We start from the raw sequence: 25,000 nt of genomic DNA on the forward strand, positions 1-25,000 counted from the left end.
TTAAACAGTTTGACAGTGCTTTAAGAGAATACATGCATTCTTTTTTTGTTTTATATATTTGTGAAATATCATGTCAACCACTACAAAAATAAACTTAATTCAACATTTATTTTTTTCATTTTTTGAGGTAATGAAACTCACAATTGGCACAGAAAGAGGCCCCAAGATACTTGACAGAATTATACTTGATGTAGATGTAGGACTGCCAATCAGCAAAGGGATGGGCTGATCACCTGCTGATAGTAACAGACAATCTTTAATATTACAGTAATATAGTTCGATATTGCTGCTTTGTTTGAGATTATGTTAATTCATACCATCTGTCCCTCCAGGTGGTTTATCATCTTCCGAATGACGGGTAGAGACTTGTAAATTGCAGCTGTCTGAGTCTCCTCCAACCAGTGATAGTGCGCCTTTAAGAACCCAGGGGTATCTTCCACAACTGTCAAATATACGGTAGCCCAGCTTCACTCCTGGCAGCAGCGTGCTGTTACGATTGATTTCCTCCACCGCAAATGTCACGGCATATGTGGTTTTTAATCCACCTAATTCAAAACTAAAAATAATTGGAACAAAACATATTTGAGATGTAGATAGATAGATAGATAGATAGATAGATAGATAGATAGATAGATAGATAGATAGGGTCAATTATTAACTTGAGTTTGTTCAGCCGTTCGCAAGTTGTTCAACAATTTATCAAATTCAATTATATTTCATCAAAAAACATATGAGCAAAACAAAAACAACAAAACAAACATATTGCCATCACGTAAAGAACATAATCACATTGTGATTAGATTTACCCAGTGCAAGGTTCATAATATGGCATCTTGGTGAAGTCTTGATCTGCAGCAGGATGTGTGAAATGCAAATGCAAAAGTCCACCAAAAATCACATCTCCTTTCTGGGAAAGACTGTACCTGCTCCAGCCATCCCACCGGGAGCATAGTACAGAATGAGCAACTCCCAGATCAATTTCTCTGCCCAGTACAATGAAAAGGAGCATGGAGAGGGCAATGTTGGGCCTCCGAGTCAGGAACCACAGGAATGAAAGCATAGATTCTGTTCTGGACAATTATCACATGAAAAAAAAAATAAACAAAAAATAAACAAAAAGCATAAAAGTAAAAATTAAATCTTCATATCGTAATCGGCATGAATGACAGCTTCAATAATTTCAGTTAGTCATACACAATTAATGTAAAGCTGTTTCTTCAAATTTGACAATGGATTAGAAAAATTTAAGACAAATAAAACCTCACAGAAAAAAGGCAACATACACTGTTTTGAATGATACAGACACTAAATTCAAATATACAGTAACATGAAAAGCTTGTGAAAATTACCTGCAAATAGGGAATACACTATTAACTCAAACATGTTTCATTTAGTTATATATGCCATATCACACAAGAAAACATAAATTCTGGTAACGATTTCTTGACTCAAACATACCCCATGCTTTCTTGCGCAAGTGGACCATTGATCTTGGTATTTATATTCAGCGTTGTGTTTTGAAAGAAAAAAAAACTTTTGACAACAGCAACACACAAGCAAAAATTATTCCTCTCTGGAGTACTGGAGGAAAAACAATCCAACTGTAATGTGGATATGATGCTCGGATTGTTGGATGTGTGTATGTGTGTGCAGTTTATATCCCACAATACTGTGCGATGCAGTGACGTGCAGTCGGGGAGGCTCGTGAGGCTGTGCCTAACCTCGCCTGTTATCATGGAACAAAAAGGAAAATAAAAAAAGATATTAATTATATTTACCCAGTGAGTTAACTTCAACAGTTTTAGATTATTTTTCATTTAAAATCACAGAATCTTCACATTTATCATTCAAATAATGAGAAGAGATGTGCAGTGCGGGGCCAGCCAGCTGTGCAAAACAGTACCCTGTTGTACTGCGTCTGTCATGTACTGAAGATGCCCAGTCAGAATCACTAAATGCAACTAGTTTAAGTTCTTCAGTGTGTTTCTTAAAGACTAACTTTTACTGCAATAATTTTCGTTTATATATTTTAGCTTTTTCCTTATGCATATTTACATATTTATAGTTATTTAATAGCGTAACTATTGTTCAGGAAATGTTTTCCGCACGTGCACTAATTGGTGATGCACGCTAGTTAAGGAGAAGGTGAAGTAAGACCAATAAATGTTACGGTCAAGTTTAAAGTCCTCATTTCTGCCTCTAAGTAAGGGTCAGCCAGCGAGGTATGTTATTTACGTTTAGATATTTATTTGTATGCAATTATTTGTACTTCATTGTATTTCATGTTGCTTTTAGTTTGACGGTGGCATTGATGTTGGCATTGATGGTGGCCTTGATGGTGGCCTTGATGGTGGCGTCTTATGTGGTAAAGTAAGCCAAGTTCTACAGCCTACATTAAACCCGCTATTGCCAGCAGTAAAAAGAACTCTTTATTGACTTTGAACGGACAAGAAGAGGTGGAAGTGATACTAACTCATAGTCAGTTGTGCCTTTTAGATATCTGAGGACTTGTTTTGCAGTCACCAAATCTTCCCTTTTTGGTTGTGCTAAAGTTTGGGAAAGCCTGCTAACAACCCAGCTTATATCTGGTCTTGTGCACGTCATGGCATAAATAAGACTGCCCACAATTTCCCGGTACTCTCTGGGATTAACAGTCTCATGCTTGTCATTTTCTTCCATGATGGTCGTGTCTGTTTTGAACTCACAAGGTGTAGATCGAGGGTTTGCACTCAGACATGCCAAAACGTTCAAGCATCCTTTCAATGTTCCTTTTCATCCTGATCTCACCTTCTTTTTGTTCAAACTGTATCCCAAGAAAATATGATATTTTCTCAAAATTCTTCATGTTGAATTTAGATCTCATTGTTTCTTTGAATGCATCAAGTAGTTCAGAGTTGCTAGCAGCAATTATTAAATCATCTACCCAGATGATTTAATGTCATTGAATGAAGTGTCATTATTTACCATTTTCAATTAGCAGAGTCTGTCGTATTCTTCAATAGCAAAGACAGTCCCACCTTTATGGATGAGTTCATTTTGGTCTTTCTTGAAAATCACCTGTGCTCCGTTGGTTGTGGCCGCCTTTCACTGAGAAAATGCACTGAGGATAGGATGGGATGAGGAGAACATCCCTCACTGTCACGGTGGTCCACTTTCCTTGTGTGTCCTGTAGAGTGACGGTCGCGTCTCCCCTCTTTAACGCCACGTTGTTAGTTCTGGATCCATCGGCGAGTTCCATGCAGTGCTTTCTTGAATCAAAGGTCTTGTCAAAGTGTGTGAACTTGGTCCCGTCTGTGATAATATGTGAGGTGGCTCCGCAGTCCACCAATAACTTTCCATTCATTACCTCTGTTGGTAGAAATCTCTGGCTGACTTGAAACACAAAGGTTTGTTCTTTGGGCTCTTACTGTCTCTCTGCTGTCTGTTTAGCCTCATCCTTGTGTTTATTCTTCCTTCTACAGGTCTCATCACTGTGTGTGGAACTTCTGTGGTAGCTGCACCACTTTGGGGTCGCATTTTGGCGGCAGTCTTTGATGATGTGTCCACGGTTCCCACATCCATAACACGTGACTGACGTGAGGTCAACTTTCATCACGTTGTCCGCTTTCGGTTTACTTTCAAATCTCTCTGTCTCTTCGTAGCTACGCAGGTTGCTCTTAAACTGCGTGAATGTTATGTCTTCTGTGCTTTGAGCCGTGTGAATGGCAAAAGGCTTGTACGTTTCTGGAAGCCCCTTTAAAATCATGGCGATAATCAGGCCGTCGCTGATGACTTCTTTTGCATTTCTCAAGGCTGTTACTGTTTTCTCAGCTCGTATAATGTAGCCCGTTACTGGTTCGTCTGGTCTCTTCTGTAAGGACGTGAGTTCGGTATACAGCGCAATGATTCTCGGCTAAGTTGGCTTACCCTGGCTGGTCGCGCAGCATCTACAGGGCTTTTCTGCCGTCATCGGCGGCATCCCGCATAACCAGGGACAGACTTTTGTCGTCAGGAATTGGATGAGTTCTGCATAGCAGTCAGCGTTTTTGTCAGCATCGGGTTCAGCGGGTGGAAAGTATGACGTCTTTTAGGCCAATGATGCGCAGATGGCCGAGGAACTTTACTTCCCAAAGTTCATAGTCATTTTCATCTCCGCTAAATACTGACCTTTGCCATCGTCTACCTGTGCCACGTCTGGGCCCATAACCTGTTGAGCTCGTAGCATTCTCTGCTTCATCTCCCATGGTGGAAATAAATGTTGACACGCCGTTTCTTCATCCTTGTACACTGCATATGAGAACACATATCTATTACTAGGTTTGTAGAGTGTTTTGTTTATAGACCCTTTTTGGTTGTTTTTCTTTAGTTGGCTCCGCTTAAATTGGTTGTTTTTTTTCTGTGTTTAACAAGGACCATAAAAATGTATGCAATGTTTTTAAAGAAATGCGTCAACATCTGGAAGCATGCACGTATCTCAAATGCATGCCTGCATCTTAATGCATAAATATCGCTTGCAGGCTGGCTCATATCTCAGAATGCCCGTATGTCAAAGGGCTTGTATGTCGAATTATTGCTGTATAATATCTTTAGCATAATAGCCTAAGTCTTAGCCTTTGCCTCTTGGTAATGGCCAATTATTGTTGTGTTCCAAAAAGGAACTAGCAGGAATTAGGACCCCAAAATGCAGAGACGGAGACGTAAAACAGTTCAAAGTCTTTAATAAAGCAAAACTCAAAACGCTCAGAAAAAGTACTGAGGGGGCACGGGCTGGACTTCCAGTAATCAAACAAAAAATCACAGCCAACAAAAAACCAAGGTAAGTAAGACTGGAAATACAAAAAACAAAAAAAACTGACATTACTAACCACTACACCACCGTGCCACCAAGATAAGGACGAATGGGTATGACACTTCCATCTTAGACACTCCCATCCACGATGGGATTTCTAATGTCATTTTAACAATATTTTATAATTGCAAAACCACAAATACAACTACATACAAATATGCAGGTGCAAGAGATCATTTCAGGTGTACAATTGCAAATCCAATAAACAGAATGCTATATGAGATGAGATGGAAGAATAAACGTAGTGAGATTAAATGCCATAATACTTCCATCTAGTGGCCGTAATTAAGTACATTTGGACTTAATTTTCACATGCTCCACTTTCATCATTTAATTTGTTCATTGAACTGATTTGAGGAAGTTACATTCCAATAAGGCTTAGAAGAGTTGAAATATTCCTTGAATTGACATGATTTGCAAAGGTTTTCTTTAAAAACTGCTGTAATTAATAAATCTAAAACAATATTTTGACAACAGCATTGACCTGGGATAAAAAAAGAAAGTTATTAATTATTATGAAGAAAACAAAACAAAAAAGAACACATGTATATATTCATTCATTCATTTTCCAACCGCTTATTCCGTCATGGGGTCGCGGGCCAAGCTGGAGCCAATCTCAGCAGTCAATGGGCGAGAGGCGGGGTACACCCTGGACAAGCCGCCAGTCCATCGCAGGGCAACACAGAGACAGTGTTGCCCTGCATGTATATAATTTGTCATAAATAACCATGCATCATTAAGATAATTGATATAGATTTTTATGACACAATATATTTATTGACACAAACATTGATATAGAGCCAAGAAAAGTTAAATGTGAGAGATTGCTCACATTAGATGAAGAAAAACTATCGTGACATTTTTGCTATTTGGCCATCAAGTGTTTCTTAGTGTTTCTTTGAGGTCTCAAAAGAATAATAAAACATTTGGGAGCAAAAATGAAAAGAAGTAAACTATAGCTCGAGGCTAGGATTGCAAATATTTCCACAGCAACAACATACTTCCCTGGAGAGCTAATGTAAGCAGGGACAAAGGTCACCCAGACAGCACAGAATATCAGCATGCTGAAGGTGATCAGTTTGGCCTCGTTGAAGTTGTCTGGGAGTTTCCTCACAAGAAAGGCCAAGAGGAGGCAGGTACAAGCCAGCAGGCCAATGTAGCCAAGGACCACAGAAAAGCCCACCACAGAGGCCATGGCACACTTCAAGGTGACCTTTGACCCTTGGAAACCCAGATCACGTTCAGGCACTGGTGGGCTGAGGCACAGCCACACAGTACAGATGATAACCTGATGAGAACGTCAGCACATTTCTGTAATGTTATTCCTTATTGATTATTGTGTATACTGCAGGTATAAATGAAACTAATAAAAATTGATTCAATTCAAATGAACTGATTTTCATACCTGTACAGACGTAAAGAAGCAGACACTTCCTCTCTGTACACCTGGACCAAACCACTTCATCAAGGCTCCAGCACCAGGCTGAGCTGAGCGGAAAACAGCAAGAACTACTAGTGTTTTGACAAGGAGGCAGGAAACACAAAGGACAAAGCTGATCCCAAAGGCTGCCTGCTGGAACCGACAAGACCAGACTGATGGACGACCAATGAACACCAATGAGCACAGGAAGCAGAGCTTCAGTGACAGAAGAAGCAAAAAGCTCAGTTCTGAATTGTTGGCTCGCACCTGGGGGTGAAGGAGATGAGTCAAAAACATTCAGACAGTTAAACAATATGGTGCAATTAGTAAATATACATATATATATATAGTCATTAATATAAACCCTTTAATTCACTCTAGTTTATTACCATAGGTGTCTGACGATAGTAAAGAAACACCACAAACACAGCTGTTGTCACTACAGCTCCAGACACAGCAGCTGTAGTCAGAGTAATGCCCAAGGTTTCATTAAAGGAGAGGAAGTCCAGCTCACGAGGGATACAGGCAGTTTGGTCTACATTGGACCAGAACTCATCAGGACAGCGTGCACATTGAAGGGAATCTAGAAGAGTTCAGAACAGGGGAAAAGTACAGAATATACAATACAAACAAGAACAACTATTTGAGTTTGTTCTGTCTGTTGGAGTGATTTCCTCACCGTTTTTATTGCTAATTTCCCCTTTAGCACACGGAATACAGTCAAAGCAGCATAGAGGCTCTCCCTTCCTGTTGGCCCTCCTGGTAGCTGGAGGGCAGCTCTCACTGCACACTGAAACTGGCACCTGAACAAACAGCCAAATAATGTTGTTGGGAATTTATTTATTATTTGTCACTTTAAGATAACTGGTGATCAAACTACCTGATTGGATCCGGTGCTCCACTGAATTGCTGATTCATCAACATGATGATCTAAACCATCCACATGACCAATCAAAACAAGATTAAGTTGCCCTTTGGAGTTCATCTGCCAGTTGACAAGGTCGTACTTTGCTGGAATATCTGAACCCTGGAAATGAAACATGTCTCCTTGTGGTGTGGTGACGTTCACTCGATTCAGGTGCTGCAACAGCTGAAAGCATCAGATTTTGAGAATATAAGTCTTAATAAAACTATATATTAATGATAATATGATCCATTTACATGAGTATTAACCTCTATGGGTTTGATGTGTTTGGGAGAGGAGCAAGTAGAGCTGTTGCTTCCAGAAGGCCGCTCTGTATCACTGCAGGAGAGAAGGCTGTGAAGGGCGTGGGCTGCAGCATAAACAGCGAGGTAGACGTTATATGAGATCCTTAGATGAGAGGTGTCAGTAAATGGATGCTGCACTCCCTTCAGTGACTCTGTCCCACTGCAAGGTGGTAGAAATTTCTGAATTGACCACTTGGCAGGAGATGAAGGAGAAATGTTTGAGAGAGAGGGATTGCATCCAAACTCATTTTCCCAGAATTCTTGTAAGAATTCATCATCAGATCGATGAACTGGGTGCAAATCTCTGAGATAATTTTCAAATCCAGGTATTGTTGAACTTTTAATGGCCACACCAAGAACACCATTTGCAACTTTAGAGATGGCAAGATCTTTGAGTAAATCATCACTTGTGCTCCAAGACTCACTGGCCAGAAACTGTCTGTCAGTCACCTGGAATAAGGCAATATAAATAAATAAATAAAATAAAATAAAATATAAACATTGGGCAGACAAAAAATATGTACAGAATATTAAATATATATATGTTTTAATGAGGAAATCCCAAGCAGAATACTCACATTCCTTTTGGACAGTTCCAGAAACATATCCCTTATTAATGTATACCAGCAAAAAATGAGAATCACCCTCACAGTGGATGCTTGAATTGTGCGTGCTGCACGTCTGGAGTCTCTCACAATATTTCCTCCGTTGAGAGTCTCAATGAATTCCAAACAAATCCCTTTCCCCTCAATCTCCTCCTGAAATACCTGAAATTTCAAACAAAATTAAAAGAACCAAGTTCATATTTATATATTTGTGTCCCACATATGAGGGATATACGCAAGATTTTCTGTTTGGTCATTTCGATTTTAAGAACAAGAACATAAACCTGTATTGCCAAGTGACCATAATCACTGTCATCAATTACTGCTCCCATCCAAGTCCAGTTGTAGTGTGTGACGAGTTGTGCCATGACCCTGGCCTGGTAAATATCACTGGGAATTGTTCTGAAGAAATTAGGGAATTTTGTCCTGTCACTGAGACATGGGCAGGAAGCCAAATAACTGATCTGAAAGAAAGATTCAGAATGATCATTTTAACAATGTATCATTCAGTTCTTTTGTTTTTAAATATTGTATCAACCGCTACAAAAAACAAACATATATTTCGTGATGTAATAAAACTCACAATAGGCACAGAGACAGGCTCTAAGACACTGGACAGTATCATGCTTGCCGTGGATGTAGCACCACCAATTAGCAAAGGAATGGACTGATCACCTGCCGATAACAGACAATATTTGATACAACAGTCATATAGTTTGTTCATGGCATTGTCAAGTCATACCAGCTGTCTTGCCAGGCGAGGATTGTAAGATGCAGCTGTATGAGTCTCCTGCAACCAGTGATAGAGCACCTTGAAGAGACCAGGGGTATTGGCCACAACTGTCAAATATACGGTAGCCCAGCTTCACCCCTGGCAGCAGCGTGCTGTTACGATTTATTTCTTCCACAGCAAAGGTCATAGCATATATGCTTTTTAATCCACCTAGCTCAAAACTTAAGAGAATAAGACATATGTGTGATGAGTGCATAAAACAAAATAAATATATGGTTGGGTACAAAATATGCTAAACAAAATCCACTATTATCAAATTGTGTTTATCTCAGATAGAGAGTTTATAACAGACATATTTTGATGAAAATCTTGAGTTCTGTAGGGCTTTCATAACCTAAGTTGCTCAACCATTCGTAGAAATAAACTCTATTTCAACAAAAACGTATGAACATGACAAAGAAATGTATACAAAAAAATGCAAAGTCCACTTACCACCAAAACAACATAATTTTCATACATTTGATTGCAACCAACGTGATTAGATTTACCCAGTGCAAGGTTGAAAAAGTGGCAGCTTGGTGAAGTCTTGGTCTACAGCAGGACGTGTGAAATGCAAATCAAAAAGTCCACCAATAATCACATCTCCGTCCTGGGATAGACTGTTGTTGCTCCATGCGGCCGACCTGGAGCATAATGCCGACTGAACATCCCCCAGACCCACTTGATTACTTTGGACACCAAGAAGGCAAACGGGAAGGGCAAAGGACAGCCACCGAGCCAGGAACCAGAAGAGTGATGACAGCTTCTGTTCTGGAAAATTATCACAGAATAAAATTAATATTTTTTAAAATGTATATAATAATCGCTATTAATGACAGCTGCAATCATTTTTGTTTGTGAAATTTGGTGTTTCATCAGACCTGACAATAAATTGCATGAATTTTAGACAAAACTGTAAAGTTCTACATCAGACAGCGTTCAGCAGAGCCCATTATCAAATATGTATGTATATATCCATTAAGTTCAATTATAAGATCATAGCCTCCTCATAGTTACCTGTAAAAAGTAAAGATATTATTAAATAAAACATATTTCATTTGTTTATACAGCTCCTATTACCCAACAAACTATAAATTCTGAAAATGGTATCCTCACACATACAGCCTGCCCTCTTTGACCAGATGAGCTGCTGATTTTATGTTTACATTAGGTGCCAAGTGGTAGTGGCACGCAAGAAAAAGTGATGACACCTGCAACGCACACACAGCAAAACTATTTCCCTCTGGAGTGCTGAAAGAAAAATAATTAAATGCAACTGAGTGATTGTGTGTATGACATTGTGAGTGGTGGATATGCATAAAATATGCTTCCTCTTAATAAAATACTGCATGATGTCATTCAAACATCATCATTATAGCTGAGATACTGGGCTGCAGGACAGGAAAGTTAAAGGTTTCATAGACTGCTGCACCTTTATCATTGTGATTGTGATAGTAAATAAACATGGAATTGTTGAAATCAAATATTTTATTGCATTAGTATGAAAATGCTCTTAGTCCTCCGATGAGCGACAATACAAAAAAGGGATGCTGTAGCACGTAACCAATAAAAAGAAAACCCCTGCTGCTCTGCCATCCTTGGCCAGAGTGACAACTACATAAGGCCTGATGTAGTTGTCACTGTTTTTAATTCCATGATGTTAAACAAAATAAATAAATAAAAGAGTATTTTTGCAGTCTGTATCAAAGCAAATATAAAAATAAAAACCTTTGAACTCCAAAATCTTTAAAAATTATTTTGCAATTATGTTTTCAAATTCTATAAATCATAGCGAGGGAAACAAATTCAACAAGAGAGGCTCATGTGCTATATTAAACCTGAAGCGAACAAATCCATGTCCCCTATTGTATCCAGTGGAGCTATTTCTTCAGTGCAGTTGGTTTTGGGGAACACATGTATTAATTGGTGCATAGTCATGCTTGACATGTCTATATGTAACATGCACACACATAAATGTACGGTTAGAACTGGTAATCAACTAAAACACACAACACAAATAAGGGAGTACCACTTTAAAGAATAGGAAGACTTACATTTGTTCTTGGAAAACATGAATCCCATCTTTTAAAAATCAATGTAGTCAAATGACGCAAAGAAATGAAATCCCTCTTCACTTAGAGTGGCTTCTGAGTCAAATGTACAAATATGGAGCAGGAGCTTAGAGGAACATACATGACAAGTGTTCATACAATCAGTCTCTGAGGGGAACATTTACACATTCAGCAGACAAAAGACAAAACGTTACCCATTTATTTAACTGTTAATAGGAACCTACAGGTCAATGAACATGGGAACAAACAGTGACTCATATTTAAGTATGTATGTATGTATATGTATGTATGTATACAAGTATTTATCTACTGGCTTTTGGTGTGTATGATCATTATCATGAATCACTGCTTGACTATAAATCTTATCGTAGGTTATGTTCAGAGCTACAGCCTGAGCAGAAAGTAGACTTCAGGCTCGGATGCAGCGTGGTTGGAGTCAACAGGCGGAACAGACTCATCTGTAAAATACTGATCTCCGTACTGAGCCAAAGTCTGATAAGGAAATGATGTACATGCTCCTTCGGGGAGTCCTCTGTCTTCCAGCTGACCAAAGTAACCTGCTATGTAAGAACCAGTTGAGTGTCTGTTTGCTGGTGGTTTCTGAGAAACAGATTTATTCCTCAGTACTACTCCACCAGTGCTGGTTGTGCTATTGAAGACCACTCCTGCTCGAGACTTGAGAGAGTCTTGTTGCCTTTCACGGGCGCGGCTGTTGATGTGACGTACTCTGCTTTGGCTCCGAGAGGATAGGCGACGGGTCAGGAGTGGAGGAGTATCCTCCAAATCGCTGGGAACAATAGAACCCACGCTTGTTTCCTGGGGCTGTGGTGGTGGGGATTTTGCTTCCTGATACAACTGAAGAGGCTGCGAACTATCTTTGTCGCTATGTTCCCCCTCCAGACTGACAAGTTTACGCAGCTGTTCTGTAAGTGGATCACAAGCCAGGGATTGGAAAGTTACCTCACCAGTGGTGCCAATCCTCTTTTGCGTCCTCATATGTGGAGTGATGAAACTGCGACTAATGATGTTGTATTTGCTCTGGAAGTTGCATGATATGTCTTCAGAGGTTAGATCTCCCAGGGACTTGGACTTACAAGGGACGGGGGCTGAGTTGTCGAGCAGCGGATTTGCTGGCAAAATACCTTTATTAGAGTGCAGTAAAACTCTCGATTCAGACTGTAACCAGTGCCTTGTATTATTAAGGTTGGTCTTTTTGGTCCAAGAATGCTTTGGGTTGTTTGACTGTGATTGGATTTGGTAGTCTAGCTGAGTGTTTTCATAAGCTGAAGGCTCTAACTGTGAGGCAAGGCCGGCCTTGTTCAAGTGGTTGGACGCTGCGTTACAGTCTGAAGAAGAACACGGGCCTCTGTCGTTGTAGATGTTTATAGATCCAGCAGATTGAGCAGGGAGACTTTCAGAATTTAAGAAACCACTGTGAAAGGATCTTACTGGTTCCCTGACCTGTTTACCTTGAAATGATGTGTTTTGAATCTGGCTGTTATTATAGGTTCTCTGCTGTGAGCAGGGCCTGCTGATGTCTCTGTTGTTATACACCTCAAAACTGCGCTCAAGACCTGAGCAGCTTTTCTGATGAGACGTGGCAGAGTTACGGAGTCTCGAGTTTGAGGGTCTGAGTAGCGATGAAGGTTGGAAGTTGTTCCAGTTTTGGGGATGACTAGAGACCTGATGATAATTTGTAGATACTTCATGAGATGCATGTGACTGATACTGCTGGCCATGGTCACAGTATGACAAAGGCTGTTTTTGTTGGAAGTATTTGGGAGTGGAGTGATTTTGGTAAATGGCTTCTTGATTTGTTGGATTTACAATCTTCTCCCATTGGTTGAGATGTCTCTGTGAGGGGAGCATCATCTCAGAGGGATCCTCATCCACATTTATCTCCACTCCAAAAGCATCATGAGGAAAGTGGAAACAGCAAGCGCTTACAGAGGAGCCCACGTGAATTTTAGAAGCATCCTGTTCTATCACTCGTACAGGTGCTGGGGGATCATAAACTTCCTCATATACACTCTCCTCAGGTTCCTCAGTGTCTTCACTCCTGTCTCTCCATTTGTGCATATCAGCCCAGCTCACATTGTGCCCTTTAACAAAAACCTGATCTGCATTTGCTGGAGAGGACCCCAAGTTGTTAGAGGGTGTGTTCACTACAGGGTTCGACTGAACCTGTACTGTCTGTTTCTTGAGACTATAAACTGATATAGGCAACAGCATCTCCTCGTCTAAAATGGTGTAGATCTCCTCACTGTCAGCAGTTTCTGGGCCAGACAGGAGAGGAAGCGCAGTCTCATCAGCTTTGGAAAAGATTTCATGGTTTATAGGATTTGTTTTATGAACTACCTTTTGAGGACTTATTGGGTCTCCCTTGTTAGAAGATGCGGTTTTGGTCTTGTGAGAAGTACATGAATCTTGCAGTGCTTCAGAAGTGGTAGAATTTAGGTGTGATTGACGGAAAGGGGTATGATCATGAGATAAGAATGTGAATTCATGTAAATCAGTGGTGACTTCAAACTGACTAATCAGCGCAGAAACAGAGCCACACGTGTCTTGCTCATTGCTTGAGGACACTGCGTCAATGAGTCTGGAGATGGTGCTGTCATGCAACGAACAAGGACTCTTCAGATCACAATCCATATTAGCAGGGGAAAGAGGGCCCGTGGAGGAGGGAGCCCAGGAAGATGAAGAGGCCGAAGGCGCATTTGTGAACTTTGTGCTGTTTGATGGCGTTTCTGGTTTCACTGGTCTCATTTGGCCGTTTGTAGAAGGCGAGATATAACAATTTCCTGTCTTTGTGGAGACAATCTTTAATTTGTTGACTTCATTGTTTTCTGACTGAGAATTGGCATGATCCTCTTCTTTGCTTACTTCTCGTCCTCCACCAATAACAAGATAAGAAGTCTCCTCTGATTGGTCAGTCTCTTTATTTCTGTTGATATATTTCTTTGAGGGGGTAGAGAGATTTGGTTCAGTACAAAACGATGATTTGATGAAAGGGTCGAAGGAGGAAGACCTCGGCCTGCTGAATGGGTAAGCTCCTGTGGGCACAGATAATAATAAAAGAATTGTTAAAGAACTTAAAAAAGAAAGGAAATGTTGTAACTGTTTTTACTAGATTTACATATAGATTTACATATAGAACATCAACCAACGTTTAAATGACAACAATTAACACGTCAGTTATCAATACACAGACAAATGGATCACCAAGTTCAATTGTGAAAGGGATGCTGGAAAATGACGCACAGACGTTTTAGAAAAGCAAGACTTTATGTTTGTGCACATTGGATTTGGAAAAAGATGGTCAAATGGGATTGGATTGATCAGATGGGATAATACAACACAGCAATACGTTTTTCAGACCACTTTCAGACAAAATACACTGGATGGACGATATACTGGCATGTTTAGAACGATGCAACCTTCAGACAATAGGTATTTTAGATTACCTGCAGGAATATCCTAGTCAGTTTTCTATTTTTAAAGAAGCACAACAGATGAAGATGGGACAGAAAAGGAATGTTAAGGTATCATGAAGAAGAGACAGTGAGTCCGTTCTGATACTTGTATCAGGACGAGTAAAACAAAAGAGAAAGATTAGTCACATTAATCAGCGCAATAATCTTGGAAAGAGAATCATAGCAAAATGCACCTTTAAGAAATACAGTCTTTAAGAGTATTTAATCACAAGAAAGTAGTACATTTGTTATACGGATAAAATTAGTTGCTTGGTATTGTGGATGTAACAGGGATGTAATTGTTTGATTCCAAAATGAATCCAATTCGGATAGAATGAAAAATACTCACCAATGACTGTGTTGGCATCCATACCAAGTTGTTTCTTGTCTGGGGAGCAGAGGGATAGCTGCCCTTGCAGAAGCCTGTCTAAGGGCATGGAGTTAGGTCTGTGGGTGAGAGGGGCTCGGGGCTGGAGGTGCTTCTCCACCCTTTGTTCCTTCCCTGACATGCCATCACCTCCTGTTCCTGCATCTGCATCATTCCTTTGGTCTGATATTGAAGCCACTGACTCTGATAATGCCATCTTGGTCTTCTTCCGTCCCTTTGCTGGAGCACTGGCTGTGCGTCGCAGGAGCTGAACACTGGTGGAACGTTTCTGAAGGCCACTGGAGTTTGTATCCACAGAGGATTTGGAGGAACGATTGAAAAAACCCCGAATACCTCGCAGCTGTTGACCCTGCGGTAAGAAGGACCAGATGGGAACAAAAAGGGAAAATAGATATTTAAAAAAGAAAGAGTGCTTGTTAGAAGTGCAGGGATTTTTCACGTACAGATAAAATTACTTTTACGGGCAGGTTAAAGTGTTCATTTTTCTGACAACAATGATAAGACACTGTATGTCATGCATTCAACGTTAATGAAATTTGCTGCAACTTGTAATTTGACATGCTTTTATACACTTTCCCTATAGATGGCACCCATAATCCTTAAATTAGCATGACAAAGACGATGCAAGAAGCTGTTGTGAAATATCATACATACTTACACAGCATATTGTTCCATCTTTGTTTACAATGAAGCAGTTGACAAAAAGTGACCTCATAAAGAAACTCTATGACTTTTTGTTTTGTCAAGCACAAACAAGTAACTGAAGATGAAGCTGAACACACCCTGCACTTTTGGATCATGCATTACTGATTCATGCATCCCCACACAGACCCTAGGACGTCGGGATACCTTGTTAGATCCTAGAAAGTGCATTATGGTAAAGCTGGGATTCAGGACTAGAGGACTCCACTAGAAGGACAAAGGAGTGAAGGATCATAGCTAATTCTGATTTTTCCCATCTACCGCCAAAATATAATCTCACTTGACACGAGACGCTAACAATGGAAATGCTACAACCAAAGAATGGACTAGACAGCTCTTACCTTTCCATAGACATCATGCACTGACACGTGGACAAAGATGGAAGCCTCAGTTAGCCCCTCCAGGTAAACATGTCTGTAACCTGTTGTTCGAGAAAGTATATGAGTGACAGAGTGAATGATAGAGCGATTCAAAGAAAGACAACAGCTCTGTCATCAGACTGACGGCTGTGTCGGAGTTCCCTCGGGAGAGGGCAACAACAAAAATAACTTGACAAGCCACAGGTCCTTTTCCATGCAACTCAAACAAATCATGTTTAACTAGACACAAGACAAATGCACCCTCTGGCCAGAGCACTGCAAAAGCCATGAAGGAAATTATGTGTTGAAGTGTCACTGAATCTCTGTATTTGAGTTAAATACAAGAACTGGTATTTTATTTTAAACTTGCACTGACAAACTGTGCCTGCTTGAAAATTCCCGTAATTCAAAAGAAAACAGCTCTTTGTGTCATATGGAACTGAAAATATTGTGGTGTCCATCACAAACCAGGCATCAGGCTGCTGAAGGAAACAGTCCTTTGACCAATAAAGTCCCGTCCAATTGGGTCATGGTCCCAGACAAGGAAGCGCACCAAAACCACCTCAGCCATATGAAGTGTAAAGGACAGCGTCTCTTCCCACACAGGATTAAAACCTGATGAAAACACACACACACATATGCTGATCATAATTTATATGTAATTATATAAGGTAACAATAAGAAAAGAAAAGCTGGAGTAGTCAAATTAATCCGTTTTACAGGATAACTCCTGTTTATTGATTAAGGGATTCAGTCAGTGGTTTGACATTATGTCCAATAGATGTATGCATTCTAACCATTGTCATCAACAACCCGCGTCTGTTCCTTGCAACAGTCGACTGGAAGACCGATGATCTCCACTTCGACAAATGGATCAATGATCTGATGGAGAGAGAAGGCAATAACATTTATTTTAAAAAATTTTTACCTTTGTAAACATTTATAATAGTGCAAGTGTGAATGTTTGAGAGAGAGAGAGATGGCGTGTGTTGACCTCTCCACGATCTCCCAGCATTGAGTCGGGAGGTTTAGGCAACTGTTGTCCACTGATGATTTTGAGACTGAGCTGTTTCTTTGGGTATGCTGGAAGAGGGTCATCACTGAATGGGTTAAAGGAGCCTGGAAGGAGTGAAAGAGAGTACCGGTAGCTTTGAATGTTGTCGGCACTCGTTCCTAAATCTGTTCTGCTCTGAATGTTCAGCTTGTTTCTGTATATTTATATACAAAGTGAGCAACAGATCCAAACACATTTCAGCATATCATATCAAAAACAGCAATACTTTCAAAACTAATATGATTTATAAAAATAAAGCTACACTTCTCCCTCCCTCATTAAACACTTAAGTGTATTCTGGGCATTCTATGTGTTTAACTGGGCACAAGATGCCTCCTATGTCAAGTATGTCAGAATGATAGTTCAAAAATGTTTTCTTCATACTTAGAATGAGCTGAATAAAGAACCAAGACTGGTTTACAAGACTATTTGTGATTGTTGAAAAAATTGAGATACAAAAGAAACATTATTTACTTTGCCTTTCGTTTAGGGTTTAATTCATGTTTCAATTTAAAAGTCACTCTTGATATTTACGCCATGCTTTCTCACTAAACAAGGATATCAAATATTGTATTTAATACAAGGCAGCAGCGGAAAACTTATTTCATCAAAATTTGTGTTTGCTCACCAGTAAAATCTATTTAAATACACATAAGCCCATTTGTCTTCAGGGCCTTGACACAATGAGATGCAGCCAATTCCATTATCTTGCATGACAACAACATTAAATTATTTCTTTCTTTCAGCTTAAGACATACCTGTGCTGTCTCTAAGTATAATTAAGGTCTTTTTTTAATAACTTCTTAAATCCATTTATCAGAATAAATACTTTCATATTGCATGTATGATGTTTCTATGAGCAAACATTTGTGGGTATACATTTGAGCTTGTGTGTGTCTTTGCACTCTATTCTTTGTAGTACCTTTACACATGGGAGGGGGCTTGAGGACGTAACCAATACCTCCATTGACCATGAACTTGGCTCTGTTAAGCTGCATCATCCTGCCCTCTGTCTGGTAATTCAGAGCAACTTAAAAAGAAAAAAGGAGAACATATAAACTTTATTTAATTCCTAGAAAAAGTATTTATATATACATATATATATAATATTTACAGTAAATGATTGAACCTTGACTTTCCGAAACGATCTCAACCTATTCTCAAACTTTAAATGGGTAAGAAGCCCGGCTCGCTGGCTTGGAGCCCGGGCGTGGAATGCGAGCCGCCTAGTGGGCCAATTTTGGTAAGCAGAACTGGCGCTGCGGGATGAGCTCAAAACAGAGCTGCACAAATGGAATAAATCACATCAACTCCATAGTCAGTATAGCCCGATCAATAATACTTATACTTTTGTAGCTCAGATTTTTCAATGTCTGCAGTAAGATATTTGAGATATTCTACAAATATGTTGTCACCAAAGTACTTTTCATCACGATCCTCTAAAATAACCATGATGTAGCTGCATCTCCATAAATAAACACCCACATTAAATATAGTATGCTAATGCCTATAGTGCAGTGCATCCACACACACACACACACACACATGCATACAAAAACAAGTATTGTACAGCTGGGATGCAGTTCACCATTAGCTATGGTTAGCTTCTATGCAAATGGCCACTGGCAAATTGCTTGATGACAGACATGTAAACGTGCAAGGGTACAGGGTACTGATGGGTAATAACTATTGGGTCAAGGACCTCCACAAGGGTCAAAGGTTTGGAGTGACAAGCAACTGTCTTACCCAATTGACAGCCCACGTTCCAGTAATACTGAGGGTTAAAATTGGACGAGTCAATGCGGTAGGCTGAGGGGTAAATCCGTGACAGCTGCCTTTGGTTAAAAGCCTGGAACGGTTCGGCTCTGTGACTGACCAGAGATTGGGCTCTGGTCTCACTGAATGACAGAACATCAACCAGAGTGCCTGAAGAGAAACACGAGTCAGACATGAAGCTATTGCACCTATTTGTTTGTAAGTGAGAGGGCGTCATACTGTTGGGTGTTTACCTTCATTCAAACATTCCTGTGAGGCAACTGAATTGGTGAACACCACCAGGTTTGACAGATCTCTGCTCAATTTCATCGTCTTCCTCTTCCTTCCACCTCTAAAATGATTGGCAAATGACAGAAGACAATTGCAGAACAAGAGAGAGGGAAGTGTGTAAGATCAGGTAAAGACATCACACAGGCAAAGCACGGAATATTACAATAGTGCCACAGGCTTAGCAGGCAAGAGAAGATTTTCCTCAGTGAGGCAGGTTGCAAACTGCCGGAAAGATCATCATCCCAAAAAAAGAAAACTAGAAAAGCACTCAGAGAGCGCAGACGTCCACCAATTAGCTCATTCCTGTTCATGAAGCACACAAAAATGGGCAGATACAAAAACGAATGAACCTGCTTTCCACAGCAAATCATCTTGACAAACCAAATACTGGCACTAGGGAGGGCTTTTTTGTTTGTTTGTTTGCTTGCTTGTTTGTTTGTGTGTTTGTTTTAAATTGTGTGTTTGTTTACTGGTTTGTTTGGAGAGTGAAGACAAGGGTGCTGCAATCTTCAGCATCTTCACTAGATGTCACTAAATCCTAAACACTGAACCTTCAAGCAGCATGTAAATCAGTTGAAATATTCTCTGTCAACTACATTAAATGTTGTTTACATGTTCAAATGAATTGACTTACTGAAATATATGTAATAATTGTGGATATAGATGCATACTAAATAAATGATCAAACAGTACTACCAGAGGAGAGGAATTAGAGTTACCAAACATACAAGCGTTTATTCCTGTGTGGTTAATATAGTCACTAAATAAATTATATTATTCCTCTTCTACCACTTGAATGTAAAAGCAAACCTGTAAAACGTGAATTTTATAGTATACAATAAACAGCAAGCTTAAGGAACAAAATGTAATTCATCCTTGGAGTTCTGTCTTTGGTCTCTAAAACTTCACAGTCACTTAGAAAATTATAATTGGTGAGAAACTAGTTTGTGTGTGTGTGTGTGTGTGGGGGGGGGGGGGGGGGCTGTAGACTAATGGGCTTGAATTTCATTCTTTCATTCTTTTCCCCATAAAAAAGATGAAATGATTGCACAAGGAGCTTTGGTGCAACTCATGCCCTGGATTATTTTGTGCCTCCAGCAAATGCCGCCCAATAATGTAGATTATCAGAATTGTGGTGAGGCAGTACAAAGGTTACCTGTTGAACTGTCCTCCGGCTTCTTTCCCAGACTTCTCCAGGTCATCCTCCTCCTTGTCCACACTTTGGCATGTGAGCCTGGATTTGGAGTGCCTCTGGGCCACAGGAATATGCAAAAAGCAAAAATGAGAGCCTGTTGTTGAAACGTGTAGAAGATAAACCATATGATACCACACACACTTTAAGAGTTCCTTAAAAGGAAAGGCTGGTTGATTATATGCCAGTGTCATGTGTGTGTGTGCTGTTTTTGTAGTACTATTTTGAGTGTTTGTGCATGATGGTGGGTGTTCTAGGTGTAGCACATGTAATTATACCAAGTGAGTATTTGGTGATGTGTGCATTTGTTTCTGAGAGAAGCCACATTTATGGCTAAAGTGGAGTTACAAAGAGAATGATTATTTCAGTAATTACATGGTTTAGGACGTTTTCCAGGATATTCCATGTGCCCATGCATGTGCACACACACACACACACACCTACACACACATTGGAGGATGCATAATATGGAGAGAGGTAGGCATTAGAGAAAGAGGAGATGTGAGTGGGTAAACATAGGGGGACGTAGAGGAAGGAATTCACTGTAGGAAATAGCCAGCCTGAAAGAAATGAATTGATAGAGGGAAACTGGAACGATTATAACCACAGAGACACACTGATGCCTTCGTTTATTTCATACTGCAAAATGAATGTCCCAAACTGCTGGAAGTCAAAGACACACAGCACCTTAACAAGTATCAAAAAACCAGATTTAGATCTACACATTTCTCAGATATGGATAACATATGTGTTCACTGCACTGAGCTGTAGTGTGGAATAAAACTTTTAATTATAATATAAATAATGATTTTATGGGCATCTTCTATGCAGCATATAGAAATCAACAAGCTTTATTGCCTGATTTAAATATTTGATTAAAAAATAATTTCAAGAGACTTATCACACTTTAAATCTTTAAACAATACAATATTGGCAAATTAGTCCTCATCCTCTGTTTCATTTTAAAAATGTAGTGACCTTTAATCAGTAAATAGATCAACAGATATGACACATCTATTTGTCCTGTTGATGCTTGAATGAAACATGAATATATTTGCAAGTTAAATGAAGAAGAAGAAGAAGAAGAAACAGCATCGCTGAGCATAAAGACTCAACTCAAGTAAATAGCTAACTGTCTATATGTCTAAAGGTAGTACAGTCTAATCTGTTTCTGTGTACTGCTTCTTCCAAATTCAACTGTAAAACCATCTCGACGCCACCTATAGGATAGGTCAGTGGTCCTCCATCAAAAGGACTTGTAAATATTAAATATCATGTAATGTAATTAATATCATGTAAATAAACATGAGGGAAAACCTGACCCTCTGCTTTTTCCTTATGTTTTGCAGTGTTTCCCGCTCCTGACCCTTACAATGATGCTGCAGCAATTGTAATTTATCAATTTTTTTCATTAAGAAGAATACTGTTTTAAGGTGATGTGTTTACGAATAGAAATGACAAGCTAAATGTAAGAAATAGATAGTTAAAAATGTTTTACTATACATGGAAGAAAAGTGACAATTGTATGTGGTATAAAGAAGCAAAATATTTCATTACCAACTAACCTCAAGCCAAATTTATTCTAATTTTCCATTTCAGTCCAATCAATTAGGCAAATAAAAAGTATCCCCACTTCTCCTGATGCTCCTCACCTTCTGCTTTAGCGTTGTGATGAAGGATCTACTCTGAGATTTCTTCAAAACCCCTCTGGAGTTCTAGAGAGAGAAGGAGAATTCAGAGATTATAAATGTATTTTTATATGTGCGGACTGTGGGAATCTTAAATCCTTATTAGTCCTCAGAACATCATATAAAAATAAAGCTCGGAATCCAGAGGGTCAGCCACTAAAGCAAAGCACAGCTGAGGAAGAAAGAAAAGACAAGACAATTAGCAGTGGAAAAAATGGGAGGGAGAGACAAAAACAAAAACCTTTACTGGTCCATTGAGTTGAAGGGAATCGCCAACAAAGCAGAAGTAAAAAAAAAAAAAAGGAATAGGAAAGCCTGATGCACAACACCCACTTCATAAAATGGCTGTCAGGAAACTGAAGCTGCTATAAATAGCACAGGAGACAAGCAGGAAAATTAAATATTAAGTAACACTGCAGATATTTAGTTTCTCAACACTTCACATCGACCACAGACTGGAAGAGTTGCTGGTTGCATGTCCATTTTTATGCGATCAGCATTTGACCTGTGAATGTTTGCAGTAACTAGTCTGCTCCCTCATTTTCTCCAAATCCCACTGTGACTAATGCCATGGCTGTCGTGTTATTCGACGTAACTCACACAGGTTACACCACAATGGCCTACTTTTACCCCCCCTCATCTGTTTAAGTGTATTATTCTTCTCATTATGCTGCTTTGCACATTGCGTCGGCTGGTACCTGCCGTAGGTTCTTCTGAAGGCCCTGATGCGTAGCCCGGAGCAGAGCTCGAATGCTGAAACTGTCACTGTCTTCCTTGTCTCCAATCCGAGACTCCTTTATCAGAGAATCCAACTTCTTTCGGATGTGAGACTCCACCTGGTGATGACCGTTGCCCTGTGTAAAAACAGAGAGGGATTATTCAGGCAGGGAAGGAGAAAGACACTTTCAATAAAAGTGCGAGGACTTGTATGTGGACAGGGGATGATGAAGGGTTGTGCTATCTTGGAGTAAATACATGCATTCTCACTAATCAAAGCACCTTAAACCAAGCAAGTCAGTATCAATTAACGTTTTGGCAACAGAACCAGAGTCAGACCTGCAGCCTTATATCAACAAGAACTACATTTATGTAAAGCAGTAGTTTAGGCGTGCAGGCACAGATTCCGATTTGTTCATTTTTAACAGGGGGGTGGCCAAATGAGAGCAGCCTACAAGCTGACGTAAATTTAAAAAAAGCCCCTTTTAAAAGCACTAAATGTTGTTTTCTGCATAAAACACAACAATCTTACAAAAAGTGACATGTTTGCCATATCACAATTCCAAATCACTCTCCAGGTGCTCAAACACCTCAATGGTTAACTGTTACCACTTCAATCAGGAAGTAAGCACCATAAAAAAGACCACAGGTAATGCAGACAATTTGATGCAGACAATCAAATCAAGTGTTCCATTGTAGTATGGGACAACGTGAGCTTTCATCATGCAGCCCCAGTCCAAATCTGCATCGCTGACCACCCACTATTTCTTGTGCAATACCTTCCACCTAACTCACCATTTCTGAACTCCATGGAAGAGTTCTTGTCGACATGGTGGTGGAAGGTAGGCCTATATGACCAGCAGCCATTTGGTGCCGGATATAAAAAAGGCATGGCATGAATTTCAGGCACTTAAGGTACTTCTTCAATGTCTGGCAAGGGAAGATATTGCCTGTGATGTGGATGAGGAGTTGTGGCAATACCCAGCTTTGTGTCAAGATGCTGCCGAATGATTTTTCATGCATTTATTTAATATATTTTTTTAATGCACATTTTTTCATCATTTTCTTTTTCAGTTTACCTTTTTTTGCGAGGACACGGTCTATATGTACTATTATTGTAATGTTAATTTGGTCACTGCTGGGAAAGCACTCTGTCTAAATAAGCTCAGTGGAAACCTGCCATCACCCTTCTGAAACTGCAATAATCATCCAAAGTGGCATCTGCAGCCTCATGCCTCCAGCTAAATTTGGAAGAATTATGCCATATTCGGTTACACAACTGAACCATCTGGACTCTTCTCCATGTTTTAATTGTGGTGAGGAGGACCCTGGCAATATTTTATCATATAATAAACAAACAGGATTAAAAGTTGTATTTAATAAAGTACATCAGCCAGTCAGCCTAAACAAGCAGCTGTGATTTAAGATCCTTTCTATACTTGCAACTTGATTTCCATAGCTGCACCATTAAGCATTGATTGTTCCACAACATTATTGCAATAATGATCAGTAATACTTTGCAAGTACCAACATTACAGCCTCATTCCTGAAGTCATTAGCATTGAGGGCAATATCATGAGGCTCCCATTATCAAACAGATGTTTGTGGTCCCTGTCAGTGGTCCCTGCCTGTTCTAACTGTGATGTATTGTTTTCTGAATATAATGTTGTTGTTGCCTTATTTTACATGAATTGATGATGGAAACGGGGGGGAAAGACACAGAATTGCATCCCAGACTGACATATGAATTGCAATAACAGTAAAATAATTACTAAAAACAAATAATTAAATGTATGTTTGGCTTTCAAATGAAAAGGTAGAGATAAACATGCAGAGAATTCCATGTTAAGTGTTTTCATTGACAAAAATATTTTAATTTATTGGATGATACATTGTATTACTTAAAATTATTCTTAGTGCTGTCCTGGTGTCAATATAAATTTAGAAAAACAAAAAATAAAGGCCCTGAGAGTTTCTTGAGGTGAATGTTATCAGATCTGGTTTGTCTTAGTTGAAAGGAAAATCAAAAATTCACTTATTTCTAAACATAAAATAAATTTAGCACAGATTGGAACCGCAGGTCTTAGGGCGACATTAAGATTTTATTTTATAAAAATAGTTTGCAATTTCATGTCCGTGCATTTTAGCATTAACATAACATCCATAGTAACATTTCTTCATCTTACATTGCTGCTCTTAAACTTGAAGTCATCCTCAATTTCATCAGCGCTGTCATCATCAGACACCTCGCCTTCCTCGGCATCCGCAGAAAGATAGGCAGGCAGACGCTTCCCCTGCACAAAGAGATGGCCGAAAGCAAGATGAGAGCAGAGTCACAAACTCCATCTTATGTAAAGCACAAATGCTTTTATTTATGTAGGCGTAAGCCCACACATGCTGTACAAAACAAAGAGCACAGTAGAACGCATGTTTCCCTCAGACATGCGCTGTACAAAAAATGTATGTAGTAAAATT

At 39.6% G+C, this 25,000-nt stretch overlaps 2 protein-coding genes across 2 annotated transcripts; both read right to left on the reverse strand.

Annotated features, from left to right (window-relative positions):
* Window positions 1-5,693: 5,693 nt before the first annotated feature.
* On the reverse strand, window positions 5,694-8,982 carry LOC137917012 (extracellular calcium-sensing receptor-like). Its single transcript, XM_068759896.1, has 10 exons — window positions 8,838-8,982; window positions 8,646-8,737; window positions 8,347-8,526; window positions 8,036-8,224; window positions 7,422-7,907; window positions 7,129-7,338; window positions 6,928-7,051; window positions 6,638-6,831; window positions 6,234-6,515; window positions 5,694-6,116 (listed from the first exon to the last, which is right to left on the reverse strand). Exons 1-10 carry the CDS (start codon window positions 8,980-8,982, stop codon window positions 5,694-5,696), a joined length of 2,325 nt encoding a protein of 774 aa, XP_068615997.1.
* Window positions 8,983-11,290: 2,308 nt separating this feature from the next.
* On the reverse strand, window positions 11,291-24,819 carry LOC137917013 (1-phosphatidylinositol 4,5-bisphosphate phosphodiesterase eta-1-like; the record flags this gene model as incomplete). Its single annotated transcript, XM_068759897.1, has 14 exons — window positions 11,291-13,959; window positions 14,729-15,116; window positions 15,617-15,676; window positions 15,811-15,890; window positions 16,297-16,443; window positions 16,626-16,710; window positions 16,823-16,947; window positions 17,805-17,912; window positions 18,629-18,808; window positions 18,892-18,989; window positions 20,085-20,179; window positions 21,773-21,835; window positions 22,507-22,662; window positions 24,712-24,819. Coding segments are annotated over 14 exons (4,362 nt in total), but the record flags the coding sequence as incomplete, so codon positions are not given.
* Window positions 24,820-25,000: the final 181 nt, after the last annotated feature.

This window comes from Brachionichthys hirsutus, unplaced genomic scaffold, assembly GCF_040956055.1.
Source record: "Brachionichthys hirsutus isolate HB-005 unplaced genomic scaffold, CSIRO-AGI_Bhir_v1 contig_983, whole genome shotgun sequence".
Lineage (NCBI taxonomy): Eukaryota > Metazoa > Chordata > Actinopteri > Lophiiformes > Brachionichthyidae > Brachionichthys > Brachionichthys hirsutus.